The 23,040-nt window shown below is 32.6% G+C and overlaps 1 protein-coding gene across 2 annotated transcripts; it reads right to left on the bottom strand.

Annotated features, from left to right (window-relative positions):
• Nucleotides 1-1,199: 1,199 nt before the first annotated feature.
• LOC133183270 (glutaminase kidney isoform, mitochondrial-like) lies at nt 1,200-22,920 on the bottom strand. Of its 2 annotated transcripts, none has more exons than XM_061318233.1 (15): nt 22,469-22,920; nt 14,751-14,847; nt 14,268-14,416; nt 11,690-11,819; nt 10,637-10,716; nt 9,872-10,044; nt 7,108-7,199; nt 6,597-6,655; nt 4,687-4,753; nt 4,355-4,405; nt 3,764-3,940; nt 3,297-3,428; nt 2,783-2,937; nt 2,338-2,478; nt 1,200-1,664 (listed from the first exon to the last, which is right to left on the bottom strand). In XM_061318233.1, the coding sequence occupies exons 1-15, from the start codon at nt 22,681-22,683 to the stop codon at nt 1,559-1,561; spliced, it is 1,824 nt and encodes a 607-aa protein (XP_061174217.1). In that variant the 5' UTR covers nt 22,684-22,920; the 3' UTR covers nt 1,200-1,558. The 2 variants fall into 2 exon arrangements, with proteins under 2 accessions (XP_061174217.1, XP_061174223.1); XM_061318239.1 differs by lacking the exon at nt 22,469-22,920 and adding an exon at nt 17,492-17,564.
• Between the last annotated feature and the right edge of the window lie 120 nt (nt 22,921-23,040).

Genomic DNA, 23,040 nt, shown 5'->3' with positions numbered 1-23,040 from the left:
ATAGAAAGAAAACATTTACACTCGTAGACAGATTGTCAATCGCTTTGAGATAGATACCAGGAGAGACAACTCGTTGCAAGACCTAGACTGAATCAAGGAACAGTTACTCAAAGATTCCTTATAAAAATCTGTTTCTATTTATAACCATTATCTTTTCTTTTCCTGGAAATTATATTTCAATTCAGAAGATTAAAACCATGCATCAAGTAAGTGTCATTTTAAAAGGTTTACTTTTTTTTATTAAAAATTCAAAATGCTAATGTAATACAATATTAAGTAAATAACTGAAGTGCATGAACAAAAGCACAATTAAAAAAAAAAAAAAATGTGTACAATGAAAAAAAGTGTAAGAAAAAAATCTCAAAATATCTATAATTTGTAATTCTACAGTAAAAGTGTAAAGCTCTGTTCAATAACAACTTCCACATTTTTTATAGTGAGCAACACTGTAATTATAAATAAACAACATTGTACTAATTCTTCTTCAAAAAAAAAAAAAGGGGGGGGGGGGATTTGGTACTTTTTCTTAATACTCAATTACTTTACAACATGCAGGATGACATTAAGTAAACACTTTTCTCTACTCAATCACAAATCAAAATTTTAGAAATTAAATAGAAATGACATCAAAAGTTTGTTTTAATTTAATGTCTATTGAACACTTGGAGAACTGATTACTGTAATAAAAGTCAAGTATGAACAAGGAAGGAATTTTCTAAAAACATGCACTGTATAGTACAAGTAGTATGTAATTATACTTTCAGAAATCCGTTACAAAAATCTCACAGAAAACCAATAAGTGGGTATTACCACAACAATGATAAATTTACACACACTATGTTGTTCCGTGTGAAATAATTATTCATGGTCAGTTTTAACAAATTTTTTTTTGATAATGCTACCAACGAATCATTCACAAACACATCTGTTGAAAAACCAAGACAAAACAAACAGAAGTCAAACAAGTAAAAGGGAATGAAATGAATTCACAAAATTATCCTCTATAATATCAGAGACTTGACTATAGAATATACATAAATTAAAATCCTTTGAGAAAACAGGTATATCTGTGAAAGCAACAATTACTGATCTAAAACTATGTCACTTTTTTAAAGAAAGAAAAGAAAGGAATTTCTATGCAACACTATTCATGTACATAAAATGAGTTTCTCCTCTGTCACAAGGAATATCATACAGAAACTGTAACAATACAGTTTGATTAGGAAAGTTTATTTTTTGTAATACTGTACTGATATTGCTGCTACAAAGTGAAATATACCAGTATTGCAATATTGCAGTTGAGTATTCTACAGCTTCAGTATATCACAAACACACCTCTCTCGGCAATACACCTCAGGCAAGAGTGTGGACTACAGTAATGACCTGATATAATTCTGAATCTGCAAGGGTTCTTGGATCCTGGTTTCATTTTATGATCTGGAGTTCTATTTTCATTATATGATATGGAGTTCCATTTCTCAATGGTAGTTCAGCTAGATTCCTTTTACAAATGTAATGATGCTAAACATCTCTTTCATTTGATTCCAGCTGATCCAATTTAATCTGACTCCGGATGATCAATCCTCTCCATGTAGCTAGAGAGCAGCTTAGCAATGTTTGGATGTTCAAATCTAATGGCCTCATCCAGTGGTGTGAAACCCCATCTGTCAAAGGGAAATAACTCATATTGTGCAATTGAAAAAAAGTTTTATTTTTAATACAAGAATCTTATTTTTGCAGAAGTCTCCCCGTATAAAAATTTAGTTTTTATGACTAATAACAGAAAATCATTATTTTATATTAACTAGAGGTACTGTGAGCAGGTTCACAATGTTATACTCCCCGCATCAATATTTTAAAAAAAAATGCCCAAACACAATTTTTTTTTAAATGTGACCTTGAACTTGCCAAAATTTCCTTGGTTAAGTAAAATGACATGCTCTGGACATAAGTAACGGTTGAGTGAAATATGGACATCAAGCATTTTTCAAATATATTATGGATCTAACATGAATTTTACACTTTTTTTGCCAGTGACCTTGAACTTGTCAGGATGACCTTGAACCCCGATCAAGGGGCCACAAATTTCACAATTTTGGAAGATTCCCTCTTGCTTATCATATCTATACACTTAATTTGTCTGCTAAATACACAGGGGGAGAGAAGGATTTTTCAAGAATTTATGCATTTCACTGCAAGATCTTTTATTAAAATTAGTGACACACTACTAGCTATTAGAAATGTAAATGTGACATATATTACCAGCTATAATTAGGAATATTAATGTGTCAGATTACCAGCTGCACTATTTTTTTTTTGGAGGGGGAGGGGAGTTACCTGTCTTTGACATTAACCATGACACCACATTTCTCCAACAGGAAGCGGACAGCTGCTTCCTGTCCCTCGGCTGCCGCTACATGTATCGCTGTTCTACCATCATAATCAGCAGTATTCATGTCTAACCCCAGTAAGTAGTATCTATGAGGAAAATTGTAAAGATCTCATTTTTTTTTTTATCTTAGAACACAGAACTTTTACAGAGAATTATACAGAAAATGAATGTGATCGTTTTGAAACAAGCAAGTCATAAGCCTAGGTGCTGATGAACTAAGCTTATATACAAGATACGTAACTACTAAAACTGAAAAACTTCAATTTGTGTAATTTACCGATATTTTTAAAAATATGTTGAATTAAAAAAATATTTATAATAAGGACGAAATAACAGAGCTTGCTCTGAAGCAATTAAGAAGACTTTCCTGGCTAAAATGTCAGTTTGTACCTCCTCAGTGCTGATACATCTCCATTGAAAGCCCCAAACAATATATTTACAACATCCTGTGAAATAGAATCCATTCTGTGGCGAGTTGGATCCATCTTTTTTTCTGTGTGCTTCAGATTGTCATAGTTATGAAAGTTGTACACGTTTACGAGTTCCTGAAAAAAAGTGTAAATGGTAATCAACTCTTAAAAATCACCCATTGATTCAAAATCTGACATATTTTCTAATAATTCACACATTGATTTTAATACTAGGTATACATGTTGCTGTAAATACAGAGAGGCCAAACAATTTTAATTATAAATTAATTCTTCTACATTATCAAATATATAATATGTCTGTCACATAAACTTTAAACAAAATTAACAAGATATTTCAGTCAATCTTCATAAATTGTGACCAGAAAGAAAATGCTGCAATGTAAGGCAATATCTTTTCCAGTCTTCTAACCCCTGTTTAATACCACTGAATCCCCCCCCCCCCCCAGGCCTCCCTATGACATCCCATACCCTACCTGACAGAACTGGATGCCCCTGCAACTATTTCCCCACTTGTCAAGAGGTGGTGACCACAAACAGATTCCCATTACGTTTGGTACCACAAGTAGAACTGTCCCAGATACACCAGATTTTGCTGGAAGTCCAACCTGTAGAAAATTTTCAAATGAAAAAATAAATGGTTTATTAAAGAATGAATATGGCCGCATACATCCTCCGGACCACGGAGATGATAAGAAGGTAAGTAAAAGAATAAATCAAGTGCATTCAAAAATATATTCTAGATTGGTGTTGTAGAGTTCTTTAGAAGGACCTCCAAAAAGTGCACATCTATATACATTTGTACTAACAGTCCCCATCAAAAAGGGTCTTATATGGGATTCCAGACATACATTTCCTCCATTTATTTCATAAGGAAAGAAAAAAATCATCTTTTTAATTTAAATATCATTGCAAAAATGCAGAGAATTGCTGCGAGACCTACCCTGAAGGCAAACTCCCCAGAGTAATCATACATTCCACAAGAGTGCATGAGTGACAATGTGTTCCTGACCGCAGCAGAACTGAAGACCCTCTCCCCCGTCATCGGACAGATGCCACCATTGGCCAGAGTGGAAGCAATGACCGAGGCCGATTCACAGGTCACTTCTATGGAACACAGCTTCAAAACACAAATACAGTGGAGAAGTTTTACTTTTTTTGTTTTTATCTAATTACACATCTTTCTGAATACTGTAGTTCACCAAATTTTTGTGACATTATTTCTTTGATATAAGTATTTGGTATTTGTAAGTGCAGAGGCAATATTTTCACTAATTCTAGATATTGTTGTATTCCATGTAATCTACAACTAAATAAAAATATATGCAAGTATAAATTTTTGCAAGCAGACTGTCTTGCATAATTATGCAAAAATAAAGTTCATGCAAGTAAAATGTTATTTATAGTACAACCAAAACTTATTACCTGGGTAAGTGACTGAAGCATTATGTGCAGGTAAAATAAGAAATGTTTTGGACAGTTATGACAATAATTCACAACATTCATTAATTGCTTCTCCTACTTAAATCCTTACTTGGAAATAGAAATCCATTACTTCATGTAGTTTTGTCCCTTCTGGGAAGCACTGCCAAAATAAAGAACAAAATCTTATACATCAAGGGAAAATATACTCTTATTTTAAAGTAATTCAGAGACTCTGTGAAAGAAAAGCACAAACTGACACACAAGTTTTTTTTTCTTTAAATCAGAATACTAATGAGAGCAAGGAGTAAAACCAATAACTGAAAACTTTTTACTCCTTGATATTAAGACCAGTCTTCCAAAGTCAATTCTAAAGGGATCTCTTTTCACACCACTTCTGTACTTAAGATTTATAGTTATATTATTTTCCATCACCATAAGTACCTTGTTTTCTCTCATATAGTAAGCAAGGGCAAAATTTCTGTCAGCAGTTTCTCGTTCTGATAAAAATCTGTAAAAAAAATAAAAGTGAAGAAAGATATAAAACACAAAATATCATGTACATGTGATATTATTCCATTGAGAACTTCCAATCAATAAAAAACACTTTCTCTTCTTAACCAATAGACTTAAGGAATCACTGTCTAGTTAGTAGAGTATGCCAGGGCATCAAAGATAGTTGGAAACATGGGATAATTTGCATAACGGGCAAAGCCCATTATGCATAAATTATCCCACGTTTCCAACTATCGTTGATGTCCCTGGCATACTCTACTAACTAGACAGTGATTCCTTATATTTCCATTTCATTGTGAAATAAAATTGTAAAATTAGACTTTAAAAATGTAGACTAATAGATTTAAATTACACAAGTCCTCACATGTCAATTTCAATAGTCCCCGCCCACTGACGTCAAACACAAAGACAGCCGCATGAGAATTACATGCATATTAGGCCTCCTTAGAGTTAGACACAAAGACAGCCGCACGAGAATTACATGCATATTATGCCTTCTTAGCTACTGAACTTTCGCTTAGCAAAATTTGCATTCCGTTAGAATGATCAAGAAATCAACTCTCCTACTTTTCAAAGAGTTATTACAGAGAAAACAAATAGAAATGGAAATATATATATTTGAAATCTTATAAAGAGCCAGCAGTGAGAAATTTTGTTCATTTATCAGTCATATCCTGAAAAATTACTATTATACATATTTATTGATGCTTGCATAGGTGCAATCATCAGTGTCAATCATTAATGCAAAACAACATTTGTGGTCCTGTTGTTTTCCTCAAGAAGTACATACAAATGTATTCTTATTCAAAACCCTGAATCCTGCTATCCCTTTTTCCCTTGACCTACTAGGCAACACTCTAACATTACACTTGATAAAGATATTTGATATAAAGATGGTAATTTTGGTACTATTGTTTCAGGGAGATTTTTTAAAATAACATCTCCTGTATTTCCTACATACAAAATTATTCTGCACTACATCTGAATGCTTGTTATCAACTTGAATGATCACACTGCTCTCAGATTAAAGAAAGTTTTCAAGAATTTTTTCCTCATATTCCAATGCATACCAGTAATTTGAACCCCTTTTGTGGCCCCATCCTCCCTCTTGTGTAAAGACTTGAACAAGTTTGAATCTGCACTACACAAGGACGTTTGCATATTATTTTGACTAATCAAAATCCTGCTTTTCTAGACAAGTAAGCTTTTTAAAATTTTTCTGAAATATTCCTAGTGTGTAAAACTTGAACCCTCATTTAAGCCTAAATATTTACATTTCCAATGTCTTTGTCCGAGATAAAATTACAAATTCTAAAAATACTTTATTTCTACATAAATCTACTGGTTCATTGATAGGCGCAGTTAAAAAAAATCATGTGCGGGGCGGGACAAATAGAGACAGAAGCGGGGCTATTAGCACGGGAATTTGCAGAATCAGGAGCATGTAAATATAAGGAATATCTGTCAGATTTTTTGGATTCATGACGATGATCAATCGATTGGCTTGCGTGATAATTTTATGCATAAACGCCTTTGGTGTTTATGCAAATTATCACGCAAGCCACTCGATTGATCACATCATAATTCAAAAAATTAGACAGTAATTCCATAATTACATTATTGTAGGCCCTGGTCATGACTTGAACAAAATCATTTTGCATTACTTGGGGAAAATCCTTAAAATCAGTTTCCTGCATGTGAAAAAATGTAATATACTAGCAAATTGGACATTTCCCAGGCTTTTACCCTTGTAATTAAAAGGTACATGGACATGAAAGTAATTTTGTATCTATGTAAGTACTTTGTTTATGTATATGTATACAGCTAAATTAACTTACACTGCATTGTTGAAGGATAGATATTCTCCCCCTGTCATTTTGGACATCATCTTTGATATCTATAAGGAAAAGATCAGCATTAAAAAGGTTTTCTCTCTTTCAAAACAACTAATTTGATCGACCATGAATTAAAAATTTAAAGAAAATTAAAATAAAGTACATTACATTAAAAAGTTCTTTACAGTTCAAAAAGTTAAGTATTGCAACTTTTTTTTTTTTTTTTTCGCAATTTTACATTCACAATTTTAGAGGTGTTGAAGGTTATTTGCACTTCAAGACCACAAGAATCGACTGCAAAGAAATTGTGACACCAAATTCTTATGTCTCCTAATATTGCCCAGCTTTACACATCATTCAAGTACATCTTCTACAAAAGTAATTTTTTAGCATGCGGAAGGCAGTTTTTCAAGTGAATGTCATCAAAACAAATTCTATTGTTTTGGAGAATCTAAAAAGAAGGGATTCATGTGGTTCAACCTGTGAAAACATGTATACCCTACAAATACATTACCCAATCAAATCTATCAGGGAGAGACAACTCTGGCTTCAAAAGAGAACTGACAATGATGGCTCCAGAGTTAATCATGGGATTGTGTGGTTTATCTGAAACATTTAAAGCAATATGATGAGCATTTTGAAATGTAACAAGCTCACACAATAAACTTATTAATTAAATTTAAAGTTTGAATTTGAAGTCTACTTTGTAATAAGACAATAACTACAAAATGGATATTAACTCAATTTTCATAATAAAATTCATGCGTAAAGACTCATAACAATAGAATCAGGCTTTGGGCAAATTACATGGTAATGCATTACATTACCATTTCTTCTAGAATTTGGGCATTAAATTGCCATTACCAGCAATTTATTTTCTTAAACCCCTGTCACACCAGGGCTGCGTCCTCAGATCAAGTCTCCTACAGCATTGCAAGAACTGATAGAACTCGGTGGGATCTCCAAGTGATGTGGTTGGGTCACCTACTGGTAGAATTTCATGCTACAGTGCACACTTTGAGCATGCATGACTGCAGGTGTCTCTGCGTTCCACTGCAGGTGTCTCTGCATTCTGATATAAATGCAGCAGGAATGCTATAGGGTCACTGTAACAGCACAGTAATATCTCCAACAGTCAGTGCATTGTGAACACAGTGAAGGAGAAGTGACAACTCCTAGCATGTCATGAGCACTCAGTGGGAGTGCAGCTAGTCAGTTAGAACTCACCAGGAACATAGTACCACATTGCATGAGATCCGTAGAAATGCCTTGGACACCATCAAGATGCTGTGACATCTTTATTTTTTGAAAATTTCATTGAATTTTCCTGATATTCCATGATGATCCAAGAAATTTAACAACTCCATGCCAACTCTTTGTGAACATATATAGCCTTGTGTGACAGGGGCTTTAAAGTAATGCATTACATTACCATTACATTTGTTAAGTAATGCATGTAACCATTACTTTTTGGTTTGATATGCAAAATGTATGCAACTACATATATTTTATTCAGAGGTGAGATAAAAATTTCAGCATCTTACAAAAAGCTCAATTCACATTTTTCATCAAAACTAAATGTGATGAACGATTGATTTTAATTTGATTATCAAGTACTAGTATTTTACACTGTTAATAACTCATACTTCTCTAATTCTTACCCATACAATTACTGTATATTCCTTATTCTATGTGAGATATCCCAAAATATATACATTTCCAATAAATTTCCCCTATGATTCTTTACAAAATAGAAGACTGTTCATTTTCTCATGAACTAATATGGATGAGCATGAATATCTCCATTGTTACCTCATAATACCATACTTGACGTCAAAACTGTATTGTAAACTGTTTTTTGCTTTAAAAATGACAGTTGAATGGTGTAATTTGTGGCAAGTAATCAGAAAAATGATGTAAATATAAGTAATGAATTTAATTTTTGAAAATTCATGAGGTACATACATGAACTACAATGCTTCACGCCGGCATAATTCTCATGAAGTGCTAACACGCTTCATGAAATATGCCGGCGCGAAGCGTCGTAGTTCATGTCCTCATGAATCTTCAAAAATTAAGTTCATTTCTTAAATGTCTTGTAGAATCATGGCGAGAACATGAATTCACAAGGGTCAAGAGAATTTACAAGCATTTAAACTATAAGAATAGGCGGTTGATTATATTTTGCGAGTGATGCTTCTTGCAAAACTGCTTGATAATAATTCCTTGCATATATTTAGGAATCTTAGTACCAAGAACATAAAATCTCACGTACAATATGCACTTTTTGTGCAATTATCAATGTCGGACAACAAAAACTTTTGAGGCTCTTTACCTCCCTACCCCTACCAAGTTAGATTTTTTTTTAAATCAGACATTGATCTTTTGATCTTGTCCATTTTGAGACAAAATTCAACACACTGGCAAGTACAAGGGGATAGAAGGATCTACACTTTACTTTAAAAGTAGCATCTCTGACTTCTATTCCTTTTGGTTCAAGGGATTTGTCATATCAGCTCCAGCTAGACTGGTTCTTAAACACGGCTAGGAAATAGGGATTAATATGTTAGGCACTTCTCAAAACAGTACATTGTTTGGACTGTTACACAATACTAGAGGCATTGTGTGTGGTGTTGTCACAGAGTACCATTAATACGTGTAACCCCTCACTGGAATTAATTTTAAAAGGAATTTTTAAACTCTCTTGAGTATTCTTTTTAAAGACAAGGCTTATCAAAAATAACTTTAATGAGTATGAAAATTCAAATGTGAAGTACTTGTAATTTAAATAATATTATAAAAGTGAAAGTTTCTTTTAAAAATACAAAAACTAAGTTTATTTCAATAAGTTAAATTGTTTATTTTTATTGATTTAATAATATAAATCATTTAATCTTAAAGATTACCATATCCATTTAAATTCTTTATTATTTTTTTTATTTAAGAAAATGATTATACACAAAAGATTGCATTGTTATGCTGTGCAATTCCAGATTTACACTAGATTTCAGAAAGTAATGCATTACATTACCATTACGTTTTGGCATTAGACATTACTTAAAAAAAATCCATTGCAATGCATTACCATTACATTTAGCATTCCTCCAAGCCAGGATAGAATGGATTCAAAACTTCACAAAACAGTATCACATAGCATTGCCAATTTTTTGTTCAATACACATCCCAAAAGGATGAAGGCATTCAGATAAAAGAGGATGCCACTGTTTCTTGAATACTGGTATAATTACATGTATGTACTTATTTCTAGATTTCCATACTTTGATAATCAAGTGAGATTTCGTTGAAGCTCCTCCCACTGGGTTCGTGACCCACGTATTTGTGAATCCGTTCAATGTTCTCATCAGAACCAGTACTTTGTACCATACAGTATGTTAATGGCTTGCTGCAGGACTGGATAGAAAAGGGAATACTTGTGTCTCCATTGGAATACCTAAAATTTAAAAAAAGACACAATAAAATACTGTAATCATTTTTATCATAAATTGTAATGGAGAATCAATCAAATCTATACATGTACATGTATTATCTTTGCAACACTGAAAATAATTAAAACCATATGTAACAGCTTGCAGAAAAATATGTTCCACGCGATTAAATACTTAGTTGTGTAAAGCTTATAAATGCATTCTATTTCTATTTCGCTGGATTGAAACAAATATTAATTTGCATTGATCGATAACCCCAAATATTATTTTACATGAGAGATGGTCAATGCCAATGAATATATTGTCGAGTATATTTTATACATTTATTAGTTCTGGTGAAATGTAACATTTCATACATGTGTTTAATAACAAAATTAACGATTAAAACACTTGTAGACTCATATTCCCAGGTGTTGAGTGTAAATTTTCTTGAATAAAATTTTGCTGAAAATGTGAAAAGATCATGTAAGCCACCTTTACAGTGGTCAAAAAGAGGGATTAATGTCTCAACAAAACTATAGGGCCAAGACTGCAATTATTAAACCTTACATTCAACATTAAACTTTTTAGGAGGTTTTTGAACTCATCATTTTTTACCTTTGGCCATCAACAGTACAAATTGACACTCCCCAGAAATCTGGACTGTATCTTGCTAGTTGTGGAATATAAGAAGCTACCTGTGAAATAAAAAAAAAAAATCTGGGGATATCTGGTGATTCCTAAAAGTCTTTCTTCGTGACTTGCAAGAAATAATATGTTTTAATATCTACAACTATTAAATAAGAGCACACTGCACATTACAACCTATATCAAACAGTCCAATTTTTACAGACATACTGAGGATTCCTAAATACTGTATACAGGGAAGTTTTTGCCCCCCTTTTATTTTCACCCCTTTCTCTCTAGACACAACTGGGTGAATTTAAGACGGAGTGAAATTGTTTGCAAGTGTGAAAGGGCGAAAATAACATAGGGCAAAAATAACCCTGTATACAGTATATCAAAGAATTTATTATCATGTCAACACTGTGGAATCATCACTGATGGACCAATGTTCATGGATTTTGTGAGTCATCCTTATCCACAAATCTACATCCCCACGAACAATTATTTTGTAAACATATTGATTCATTGAATCTAGTGTATAAGCGAGGAACCCACGATTTACGTCCCCACGAACAAGTAAAATTTTGCTTGCCCATGAACAATGACCCCCACGAATTAAAATGATTCCACAGTACATGTATATGTCATATGAAATTTCTCACTTTTCTTTTTGTACATGTATTGACAAAATACATATACATGTAAAAAAATTTTGATCAACCATCTTTCCACTTGTGAATTCATGCATGTTCTTCCAATTTGACATCTGTCAGTCATATTGTGATATAATGAATCTACAGTACTAACAGCCAGGTAGACAGACAGACAAAGTACTGTAATCATATTACATTTGGCTTTGTATTCTTTTTAGCACTTTGGAGGAAAACTTCCACTAAATCAAGTACAATGCTAAATGTCTTGCACAAATACACACATATACATTGTATAAGAACATTAAGAAATGCGCTATTCTAAGCTAATGTGTTCAAAAATCAATTTCCACCAAATATCGTACATATAATACATTTACAGTATGTACTGTACCGTTCCATTTGTGTTGTTTCGACAGTTTCTATATATCTTGTCAATCTCCTGTTTGAAGCCCTGCCATTCAGGAATGATGAAGTCATTTTTCATGGCCTTACTGATCAGAATAATATTATCCTGGATGCATCTACAAAAATCATATGGTAGTGTAATTATTTTCCAATAAATGGCAATACAGCAAAGATTTTAAACAATTACAATCACTTGAATTTAAATTAATCATATAAGTGCATAACTGCAATTTTCATCCATGTTTTTGTGCTTAATATTTGAACAATTTAACTGACAAGTGTTGATTTTAAAATGGACAAGTGCTGCTAAGATTTTTCATTTTTCCCCCTTAAAAAATAAAAAAGCAATTTAATTGTCATTTATATGTATGGGAAGTAAAATATAAAAAAGAATGAATTATTTAATGATACATGTATATAAAATACAAATACATGTACATTATAACAAGAAATGAAAATGTTTATCTTTAGTTTTCTTTGGTGAGACTGTACACTTTATATTTTATGGTGCCAATTTGATAATTTTTAAATTTAATTCTTAACACTGACTGAATAACCAGTTAACCATAGAGGTCATATTTTTATACCAAGTTAATCTACATTTTTAAAACTGCTATTACCTCTTGACACAATTTTGGCAAAATAACATAGTGGTTTAATAAATGAAAAATTATTATGGCAGAAGTAATTAGCCTATTCAGTTATTTTTGACAGGAGACAAATATTTAGATAACAAAATCACAACTGACACATGTTTTCTTTAAAGCTTGCAGTTCTTTTGATTAATATGGTCTTTAAACACCACAACTGACATTTTGCATCAATTTTGAAAAAAAAAATGTTATCTTGGTCAGCTTATCAGGGCAAAACTGTATAATTACTAATTTTATAAAAACTAAATACATATTAGCGTGATACTGATATTGCATAATTAAACTTTAATTTTACATGTTTGATTATCATTAGGCAAATTTTATTTTATTATCATTAGTTTTATTATTATTATTTTTTTTATTGCAGACAGAGGGCTTCTGCAGAAGACTTGGAAGAACCAACATTTCTCCTTTGAAAATAGAAATTTAAGCTACAATAGGTTGATATCCTCAAAACTGCTTGTGTTTCACTGATGAACACTATTTGCACCATTTGTTCTGTTTATTCAAATACAGAATTAAATGGATGATAAAATGCTAGAAAAGCAAAGTTTGAGTTTTTTTTAAAATTTTTTTTTTACGAATGTTGGTATTTCCCAACTTTCCCCAAAATGATGGTAATTTTCCCAATTTGAATGACCCTGGCCACAGTCCAAAAAAGTGGTGTGAGAGCCCTGAATTAAAATAATTATTCTTCTGCACCCAGTAGTGTTTCTGTGCTATCAAGAAATTTAAAAAAAAATATTTGTATGTTTCAATTGATGTAATGAATATATCCCACAAGTGTGCAGTGTTGGCCCATCAGCATTAATGTGGGAGGAATAAGATATCACAATTAGAGCAAGACCATAACCTTATATAGAAAAGGAAGATTTTTGGAAATAAACATGAATATTAGACCAAGAAAATTCCATGGACATGAGATCTGTTGAGATCATATATTATGAATATTTGATTATCATGGATCCAAAGTAAAGCAAAATCAGACTCTTTGTTTAAAATACAATATACATTAAATAGGTAATAACAAATATATTCCTAACTTTCCTACGTACTGTATAATTATAATGAAAAATGTGAAGATAACAACAGTAATCAATCTCAAAATTAATCTCTAAAGTCTTCCATTGAGTTTGTTTGTTGTTTAACATCCCTCTCAAGAATTTTTCACTCATATAGAGACGCCACCACTTGCCGGTGGAGAGCTGCAAATTTTGACCTATACTCGGCACTCAGGGCCATTGAGCAGTGAGGAATCTTTTTCATGCCAGCACCTACTGCGACACGGAACCTCGGTTTATACGGTAACATCTGAAGGATCGGTCTCCACATCCCACAGTGGGACTCTAACTCACGACGTAAGGATCAACTCCTAACTTCGCGACTCTAGAGCAAGCGCTCTGATCACTGTGTCACGCAGGCCACTCTTCCATTGAGATGAGTCTCAGAGTACCTTTTATTTATCATAATTTTTTTTTCATTAGTACATGTGCAGATCATGTTATTTCTTGTTTAATAGCTCAAGTAAAGATGCTTGAAAAATACTCTATACAATTACATTATAATTCTAAGTTATGTGTATGTGTGGTCATGACATATGGTCCACACAGAAAATTTAGTAAGGTTTAAACAGTAATATATATTGAAGTGATAAGGAGATCGAAATACATAATTACCAGTACCCTGTTATCATGTTCAATCTATCAATTGGAAGTTAGCAAATGGTCAATGATAATCTTTGCAAAAGGTTAAAACATTGTTTTATAGGTTGTAACATGCAGTTATAAACATAACCATAGAATTCCAATTAATTCATTATTTAAATTAATCTCAAAAAGTGTTAACTTTATGGTGTCATTATGTGAACATTAAACTGCAGGAAATATAAGCTGTATATAAGCATTTATTTACTCTTTGAATGCCTTTTTATCCAGAGTAAATCCTCCGTACTGATCCGTACTTTTGTTCTCATGGTCGTAACGAGAAAGGACATTTTCAAAATTGTTCATGCATTCCTTCAGCCTGGGGTCTGTGTCTTTCAGCCCTGAGAAGGCAAGCACCTGTCCCAAAAATAAATCCTCTGCATGTTAAATACATCGACAGAAAGACCATAAATATATTATTTAATACATGTGATATAAGTAAAGTAAGTAAGTAAAGAAGCTTTCAGTGATGCCCATTGAAAAAGATTAAGATAGAATTAGATAGAAAATGATAAAAGTAACTGTCATTTGATGATTAGAACTTAGAAATTATAGTCCAATTGCAATTCCAAGCTCTAGATGTATATAGCTCAATATATTACAAAAATATTTAGTGCATGTATTACAGAATTATTAAAAAGCTCAATCAACTCAAATTCATCTAGCTAATGTATCTTATATGTAAACTCACAGATTTAAACTTGGCAACTGAAACTCTTCCATTTGAATCTGCAAGAATTTCAAAAAGTCTCTCTTCAAATTGGTCTGTATTCCACTCAGCATCAGAACTGTAAGAAAAAGGAAAGTAAAAAAATCATCAAACATTTCAACTTCACACAGGAATTTATGAACTATAACTTTATGGGATACCCACTGCTGCATGGTCGACGCTCTGAGGATAACAGTGGGTGTCAAACGATTTCAACATGATGACATTTCAATACTCTTTATATTTGTACTTTAATGGATAAAATCGTGTTCTCGATTATTAACTTAGAAAAATGAATGTGTGATAGCTGAACAGGATATACATGTACATGAATACATGTCATTTGGTAATATATAAACTAATATATTTAAAGTACATAAAATGGTACATAAATATTTTTACGGAAGTTAAAAAATTCTGATTTCCCTTGGTTATGGACATATATTGTTTTATATGATGTCAATAAGATGTCGTGTGTATAATATTAAATGGTATGTCTTTCTTACACCATGTACACTTTATTTTACTTTTTAAAATGTATTCACAATCTTAGCAATACATTCAAGATTTATTATTTTGTAACTTCATTCAACAAAAAAGTCCATTCTGTACATTTTCTTGATGTAATAAACTTTAACAATTAACATACATACCTGCACAACTATATGTCAGGCTCTTACATCTTCATTTACATAAAGGCATAGAGGAATGTGTGGTGTATGCATAATTTTTAATATTTACCAAGTGGTTTTACAAATGAGAGAGAGAGAGAGAGAGAGAGAGAGAGAGAGAGAGAGAGAGAACAACATCTCATATCACATTCCAATTCAAGAAAGTTTTACAGTCTTCCCTTAGGGATTGAAGTTCGACCTTTTAAAGGTTGTACATACAGTCAAACCTTGTTATTTCAAACTTGATTGGACTGAGAAAATACTTCCAGATATCTGAGGATTCAAGATATCCAGGGTAAAATATTTAAGAAATAAGCGCTTGGGACTTCAAAGTCACTTCGACATATCCAAGTATTCCAGATATCAGTGTTTGATACCAAAGTTAACTGTATTATCTGTTTAATGCAAATAGATTATTGAAAAAAAATACTCAGTATCAATCAATTCTAAATTGTAAAATCTTAGCTTACCTCTGAAGTTTAAAAATTGAGTCCATGAAGAGAATACTATTCTATGCTTAGATTTCAAAATAATTTCTAAATTCATAAATTCCACTACTGTAATTCTTAATTTAAAATTTATACAGGTGTTTGGTTTATTGCCTGTGGGTGCTGAGTTCCTGTTTATTAATCTTAAAGTGTACATGTAAATAACAAGAGGTTCATGGACCAAAATGCTCACCTGAGTCACCTTGGCCAGGCTGTTTTTCATCAAATTTTAAAAGAATTTTTCCTTTTGAAAAAAAAGAGTGTGATAAGATCTTTATACTTGAACAAACTTAAATCCCTTCACCCAAAGATATTTTGTGGCCAATATGTTGAATTTGGTCTAGTCCAGGAGTGGTTTTTGAGAAGAAGTTGAAAATGTTATAAGTTTACAGACGTATGGACAGATGCCAGAGAAAATATGATCAGGAAAGCCCACTTGAGTGTTCAGCTCAGCTCAGGTCAGTATGCTCATTACTCTGATTAGGTCTAAACAACTTTGATTTGCTTAAGGTCCCATAGTGAATTTTTCACTTAAGAGGCCACCAATTGCCAGTGGTAAACTGCAAATTCAGACCTTTGTCTGGACAAATATTTGCCGGGTTTGCTTTAAGTTAATTATGAGGTTATTGATCAATTAAAATATGTACTGAAATGAAGTAAAGTATGTGTCTAAGAGACCCATTCTTCTGGCCCAAAACTAATTTAAAGGCCATGAATTTTCATAATTGCATGCACATTTTATTCAGCACTCTCTACCATCGGCTCATACATTCACCTCTGTCATTGGCTCACGTATATCACAGTGATAAGCACAAGAAATAGTGCGTTTCTTTTAATTCATTATAATTAAATGTCTGGGGTAATGATAGTCCTTAAAGATAGATATTTACTAAATAGATCTAAAACTATTGGTTTAATTTAAAAATAATCCTTGAAATGTTATGTTTTTTACATTATGTCAAAAATCTTGACGCGAGCCCATTGCAGAGGTGTCTGAGAGAGGAACGAACGACAACTCTGCATAGGAGATTGTTTATTCAGCTCAAAAGGACATCTGGCAAGTGCAGCCTTTGACTCATGTGAGCTAAAACTCGAAAAGTAATTATACCACGATCAAAATTAATTAATTTCTTTATCTCACTCTCTGTCTTTGCGATAGCTTATTTAAAGGTTTTTACTTTGCAGTATTAGTTTCAGTTACATGATTGTATACAATGACAAAAGTGATTACAGTGAAGTTTATTACATCATACTGCATCTCATTACCATAAGTGCCAAGGTAAAAATTAGCAGGAATGTCCTATATGATCCTATTTTAAGATGTTTAAGCTCTAATTTACATTTAAAATATATTAATATTTTTTTGACTACTGTTTTTATCTTTTGTTTTTCTCTCTTTGGAAAAAAAAATTTTGAATTATCATGATTATTCTAATCTTTTGTTTTTCTCTCTTTGCAATTGGTAAAAACATTTTGAATTATTCTAGTCTTCCAAGAAAATATCTTGACTTGAATAACTTGCAGTAACATGCTTTTTAACTCTATAGGAATTTCTTTGACTTACATTCTGCGAAGACTTAGTCTCCTACAAGAATCGCTTAACATACTGTACTCCATATTTATTATGTAATAACACATGGGATCTAATCATAGCTGAGGGGTAGTTCAGACAAAATAGTTCTTTTGCAGTGGAGAATCCATTGGGCTGGATCAGTACCGGTAATTGCTACATGTACATCTATATTGATAAATACCTTTACGATGCCCACATATTAACATGGAACCTCCAAATATCTAAAATAACTTCTTTTTTTTAAACTTTGATAAAGAATATTTCCCACTTAAACACAGTCAAACCTTGTTATCTCGAACTCGATGGGACAAAGAAAAATCTTTGAGATATCCTAGGGTTCGATATATCAGGGGTAAAATACTTAAAGAATTAGTGTTTGAGACTTCCAAATCACTTCGACCTATCCATGGTATTCGAGATATTAGTGTTCGAGATACCAAAGTTCAACTGTATCTTTATATTACAGGATTTGGTAACTGTCTTTTTAAAAATTTCAAGAGGAGGTTCCCTTATATCCCCCTTCCCCCAACTTGCGGAAAATAAATTTCTCCATAAGATGCAGTTTTGAAAAATGATTTCTTTGATTTATAGTTTTTTTTAATGCTTGTATAATATTAAATATCATCACATTGTTACTCCTTTATACAGTGGATATAGCTCACAGGATATTGTTTTCATATCCACAGTTGTGATGTCACAATGATTTTTGCATGAATTTGATCAATTATAGTCAAATATTGTGGATTTACAAGTATACAGCGGTGTAAAACATAAAAATGACTGTGTAAAACATGTGATAAAAAGAATCTTCCATGGTTTGTGGTTGGATACGATTTTTTATTCAACTCATTGAGTGTTTTTATCCCCTCACCAAGACTCAGGGATAAAAACACAACAACACACTGGATAAAAAATCATAACCAACCACAAACCATTGGAGATCCTAATTGTCTCTAAATAAGTCATGAATATGAACAGTTCACAAACAGGAAAGCATAAGTTATGAGAAGTATTAAATTGGAATGGGCACTGCATGACTTTCCTATGATCAAAAAAAAAAAAAGAGAAATCAACTGATCATTTATAAATACGGGTGTTTCTAAAATACTGACCATCTAAGATTGAAAATTAAATCAATTTTGAACCAATAATAATTGGTTTTTCATACTGATTTTAAATTTAAACAAGAGGCCCATGGGCCACATCGCTCACCTGAGCACATTGGCTTGGCAAAAGCACAAATCAGTTCAGTATTGAACATGTTGAAAAGATTGGGGGGGGGCTTGAATTTTAAACTACCGGATGATGCTTCCATGTCAATATAACAAATGGCTTTGTTGTACTTGAGATTTAAAAAAAAAATTCCCATATATTCCTTTGTAAAAATTTGATCCCCCATTGTGGCTCCTCCCTATCCCAGGGGTCATCATTTGAACAAACTTGAATCTACACTACCTGAGGATGCTTCCATATCAATATGACTTAACATAGCTTTTCTGTTCTTGAGAAGAAATATTTTTCCTATATGTTCTTATGTAAAAATTTTTACCCCGCATTGAGGCCCGACCCTATCCCCAGAGGTCATTATTTTAACAAACTTCAATCTACACTACCTGAGAATGCTTCCATATCAAAATGACTAATCATGGCTTTGCAGTTCTTCAGAAGGAGACATTTTCCTATATATTTCTATTTAATCCTCATTTGTGGCTCCACCCTACCCCCGGGGGTCATGATTTGAACAAAACAGAATCTACCCAACATGCGGATGCTTCCATATAAATATGATTCATCATGGCTTTGCTGTTCCTGAGAAGAATATTTTTAAAGGTTTTTTCCTATATATTTCTATGTAAAACTTTGATCCTCCATTGTGGCCCCACCCTACCCCCGGGGGTCATGATTTGAATAAATTTGAATCTACACTACCTGAGGATGCTTCCATATTAATATGACCAATCAGGGCTTTGCTGTTTCTGAGAAGAAGATTTTTAAAGGTTTTCCCTATATATTTCTATGTAAAACTTTGATCCTCCATTGTGGCCCCGCCCTACCCCCGGGGGTCATGATTTGAACAAACTTGAATTTACACTACCTGAGGATGCTTCCATATAAATATGACTCATCATGGTTTTGCTGTTCTTGAAAAGATTTTTCCTATATATTTCTATGTAAAACTTTGATCCTCCATTGTGGACCCGCCCTACCCCCGGGGGTCATGATTTGAACAAACTTGAATCTACACTACCTGAGAATGCTTCCACATGAGCTTCATCTTTCCTGGCCCTGTGGTTCTTGAGAAGAAGATTTTTAAAAGATGCTATTAATTTTTCACGAATTCTTTATTATCTCCCCTTGAAAGAACAAACTTGATTCCCCTTCACCCATGGATACTCTGTGCCAAGTTTGGTTGAAATTGACCCAGTAGTTTTGGAGAAGAAGATGAAATTGTGAAAAGTGTACAACGACAACAACGCCTTCGGCTCAGGTGAGCTAAAAAGCCATAAATTTCTACACATAGGGATGTGAATAGTAATTAGACATTAATTAAGAAATTTTACACTTCAACTACTTTTCATATTGATGAGAAGGTGCACCAGAAAGGTCTCACAAACTTAAATGATGTGACAAGATATTAATAGCATGAATATTAAGTGGTACTTCAGAAATATTAGACTAGACAATTTTTCCATGCTGTATACTAAGTTTTTACGCAATATATATGCAAAGCATATGGGGAGGATTATATTACAGCATATATGCATTCTGATAAATTCATTATACTCAAACAAACTTTTTATTATTTAGAAGAGAAATGCAGTATGTGTATATACTAGATAATAGATATATTCATAATTTTCAACACACAAACATGTATCTCTAAATCAACTGGACGTTTTGTTGATGTCAATTTCAGATTTCATTTATTGTGTAAATATCACCTACTTTCAAAAATGTTGATTTTTAAAACAAATAAAATAACATTTAGTTTACTGTATCAAAGGGTTATTATAGCCCCGTGTAATTTTCGCCCTTTTGCACTTGCAAACAACTTTGCCCTGTTTTAAATTTGCCCAGTTTGTTTAAGAAAGCTCACATTGACGGTTGGATTAGGTATACCAGGTACACACACATTGGTGCCTCTCTGATAGTACAATCCACACTTTGCAAAAGATGTGTCCCTTTGTAGGGTCACCAAAAGGTCGAAAAGGAAAGAAAAGACATTTCTCCTCTTTACACTACCAAACATTTGGACAGGTTCTGCGAAATCCACTGTGCTTGATTTTTTTTCTTTCATGTATGGGTTTATTCTCATCCTGGAGCAATCGATGCACAGATTTTTTTGCAGTCAAATGACAGATCAGTTACAAACAAGGAAACTACAAAAGCTACTGAGAGGATAATATGGGGTTTTCCCCAGGAATGGCAGCCAATTAAGGGACATAACTTTTGAAAAGTGTGGATTCATCTATTATTTCAAACATGTAAGGCTACAAAAAAATGTGTGTTTCGGATAACCCGACCGACCCTAATTTTTACCCACTGACCCTACTTTATTCCAAATCTGGATTTAGAACTGTACTTTTGTTCACTAGTACAGATTTCTCATAGTGCCGTCAATAGATGAATTTCACATTCTTAAGAGTTATCTCTCGTTGTTGGCGTCACTATTTCCTTTGTAACTTACCTGTAAATATTTTCAACCTTCAAACGGAATCGGACAATTTTGACCCGTTCCTAAATTGCCTTACTATGAGGCAACATATAAAACATAATGAACATATTCAAAGGGACTTAATTTGCGAGATGTTGCCCCAAAAAGTTGGTAAACAGTGCCTTACGCCGGTTAACCCCAGATTGACCCCGCAAAGGGAAATAACTTTCATAAATGTGAAATGCGTCTATAAAATGTATCCCATGTGGGGGCTTTAGTGAAAATAAAAGTTTCAAAGCATGTCTCAGATACTGTAAAAATGTGTCTATCCAAGTGTTTTAAAGAGTACACTTATTTTGTTGTGTATGTTTATTCATAATATGTGTATGGTATACATGTACATATGTATGGCACGCCAAATTCACAAAAATGAGATAATCATAGTTTCACAATCGATAAACTAGGTTTATCGGTTGTAAACTATAGTTTACGAATTGTAAACTATAATTAACAACGTTAATCTATATTTCACATCTGTAAACCATAGTTAACGCGATAATCTATGTTTCACAACCGTAAACTATACTTAACACAGAAAACAATCATTTGCGATTGCAAAACATAGATTTTCTGATAAATACAGTTTCACGATTTGTAAACTATAGTTTACAAACCGTTAACTATAGTTAACGATCTGATAAATATAGTTTCACGATTTGTGAAACTATGATTAACAACCGTTAACTATAGTTTACGATTGTAAACTATAGTTTACGATTGTAAACTATAGTTTACAAACGTGAATCTATGTTTATCAACAAAATCTATTGTTAACGCTTATTACAGACAGATAAACTTAGATTAGCATTCGTAAACTATAGTTAACAACCGTTAAATATAGTTTTACAGATGAAAACTATACTTAACGAATCGTTAACTATAGTTTACGATTTGTAAACTATAGTTTACAGTCGATAAACCTAGTTTATCAATTGTGAAACTAGGTTTTACTCATTTTTGTAAATTTGGCGTGCCATATATGACAAAAAGCAGCTTATTGAATAATTAACTGATGCTTTCAAAATAAAAAGTTACGTTAAAAAAAGTTATCACCAATCTACCTACCCTAATTCTTTGGGCATGTTATCAGAAACACACATAATTATGTTTTTATTTGACCTAATATATAGGTCCCTGATTGATGTAGATCTAATCATTTGAGTCAATCATAGAAGTAAAAAAGTAAAAAACTTTTGAGAGATAGAGAGAGGGAGAGAAAGAGAGAGAGAGAGATTTTTAATAAAAGTACTTACTATTCTAATTGTAGAGCTTCGTGTATCAAACTGCTGACGAGGCGAGCGTGTAATTTTCTGGACACTGGAGTGGGACACGAGGAAATTCGGTTGCAAACATGTAACGTTCGAATCAAACATGTTGATGAAACTGAATGGAGTAACCGATCAACTTTAGTCCCCGTTAAAGTTAATCCTCTGTTAAATCTTTTTAAATGACGAAAGAATTTATACATTAGGCTATAAGACAAACAAAACGGCTGTGAAAACACAATTAAAGAATTCCCGATTGATACAAAAAAAGAAATCGATTTTCAGTCTTCACGACGCTGAAATCACCAAACGCTGATATGTATGAATGAATGTACCTGATAATTCCCACACTCACTTTCTGTATTATAATACGTACGACTCCAATGTCAACAACATTCGGAGGTGTGTTGACTAAACCCTAATACGATTGGTTTAAATCAAAATGTCAACAGAGGTGCGTACCAAAATCCGGATACTATTGGCTACAAAACAAAGCGGGATAACTCTTATTTCATGCGAAATCTAATATTGGCCTAGATATATAACTATATAATTTTTTA

The sequence above is a fragment of the Saccostrea echinata genome, unplaced genomic scaffold, assembly GCF_033153115.1.
Source record: "Saccostrea echinata isolate AGI-Se365-2 ecotype Australia unplaced genomic scaffold, CSIRO_AGI_Sech_v1 ptg000001l, whole genome shotgun sequence".
Taxonomy (NCBI): Eukaryota; Metazoa; Mollusca; class Bivalvia; order Ostreida; family Ostreidae; genus Saccostrea; species Saccostrea echinata.
The sequence above is the reverse complement of the archived record's forward strand: the minus strand, read 5'-3'. Positions and strand labels throughout refer to the sequence as shown.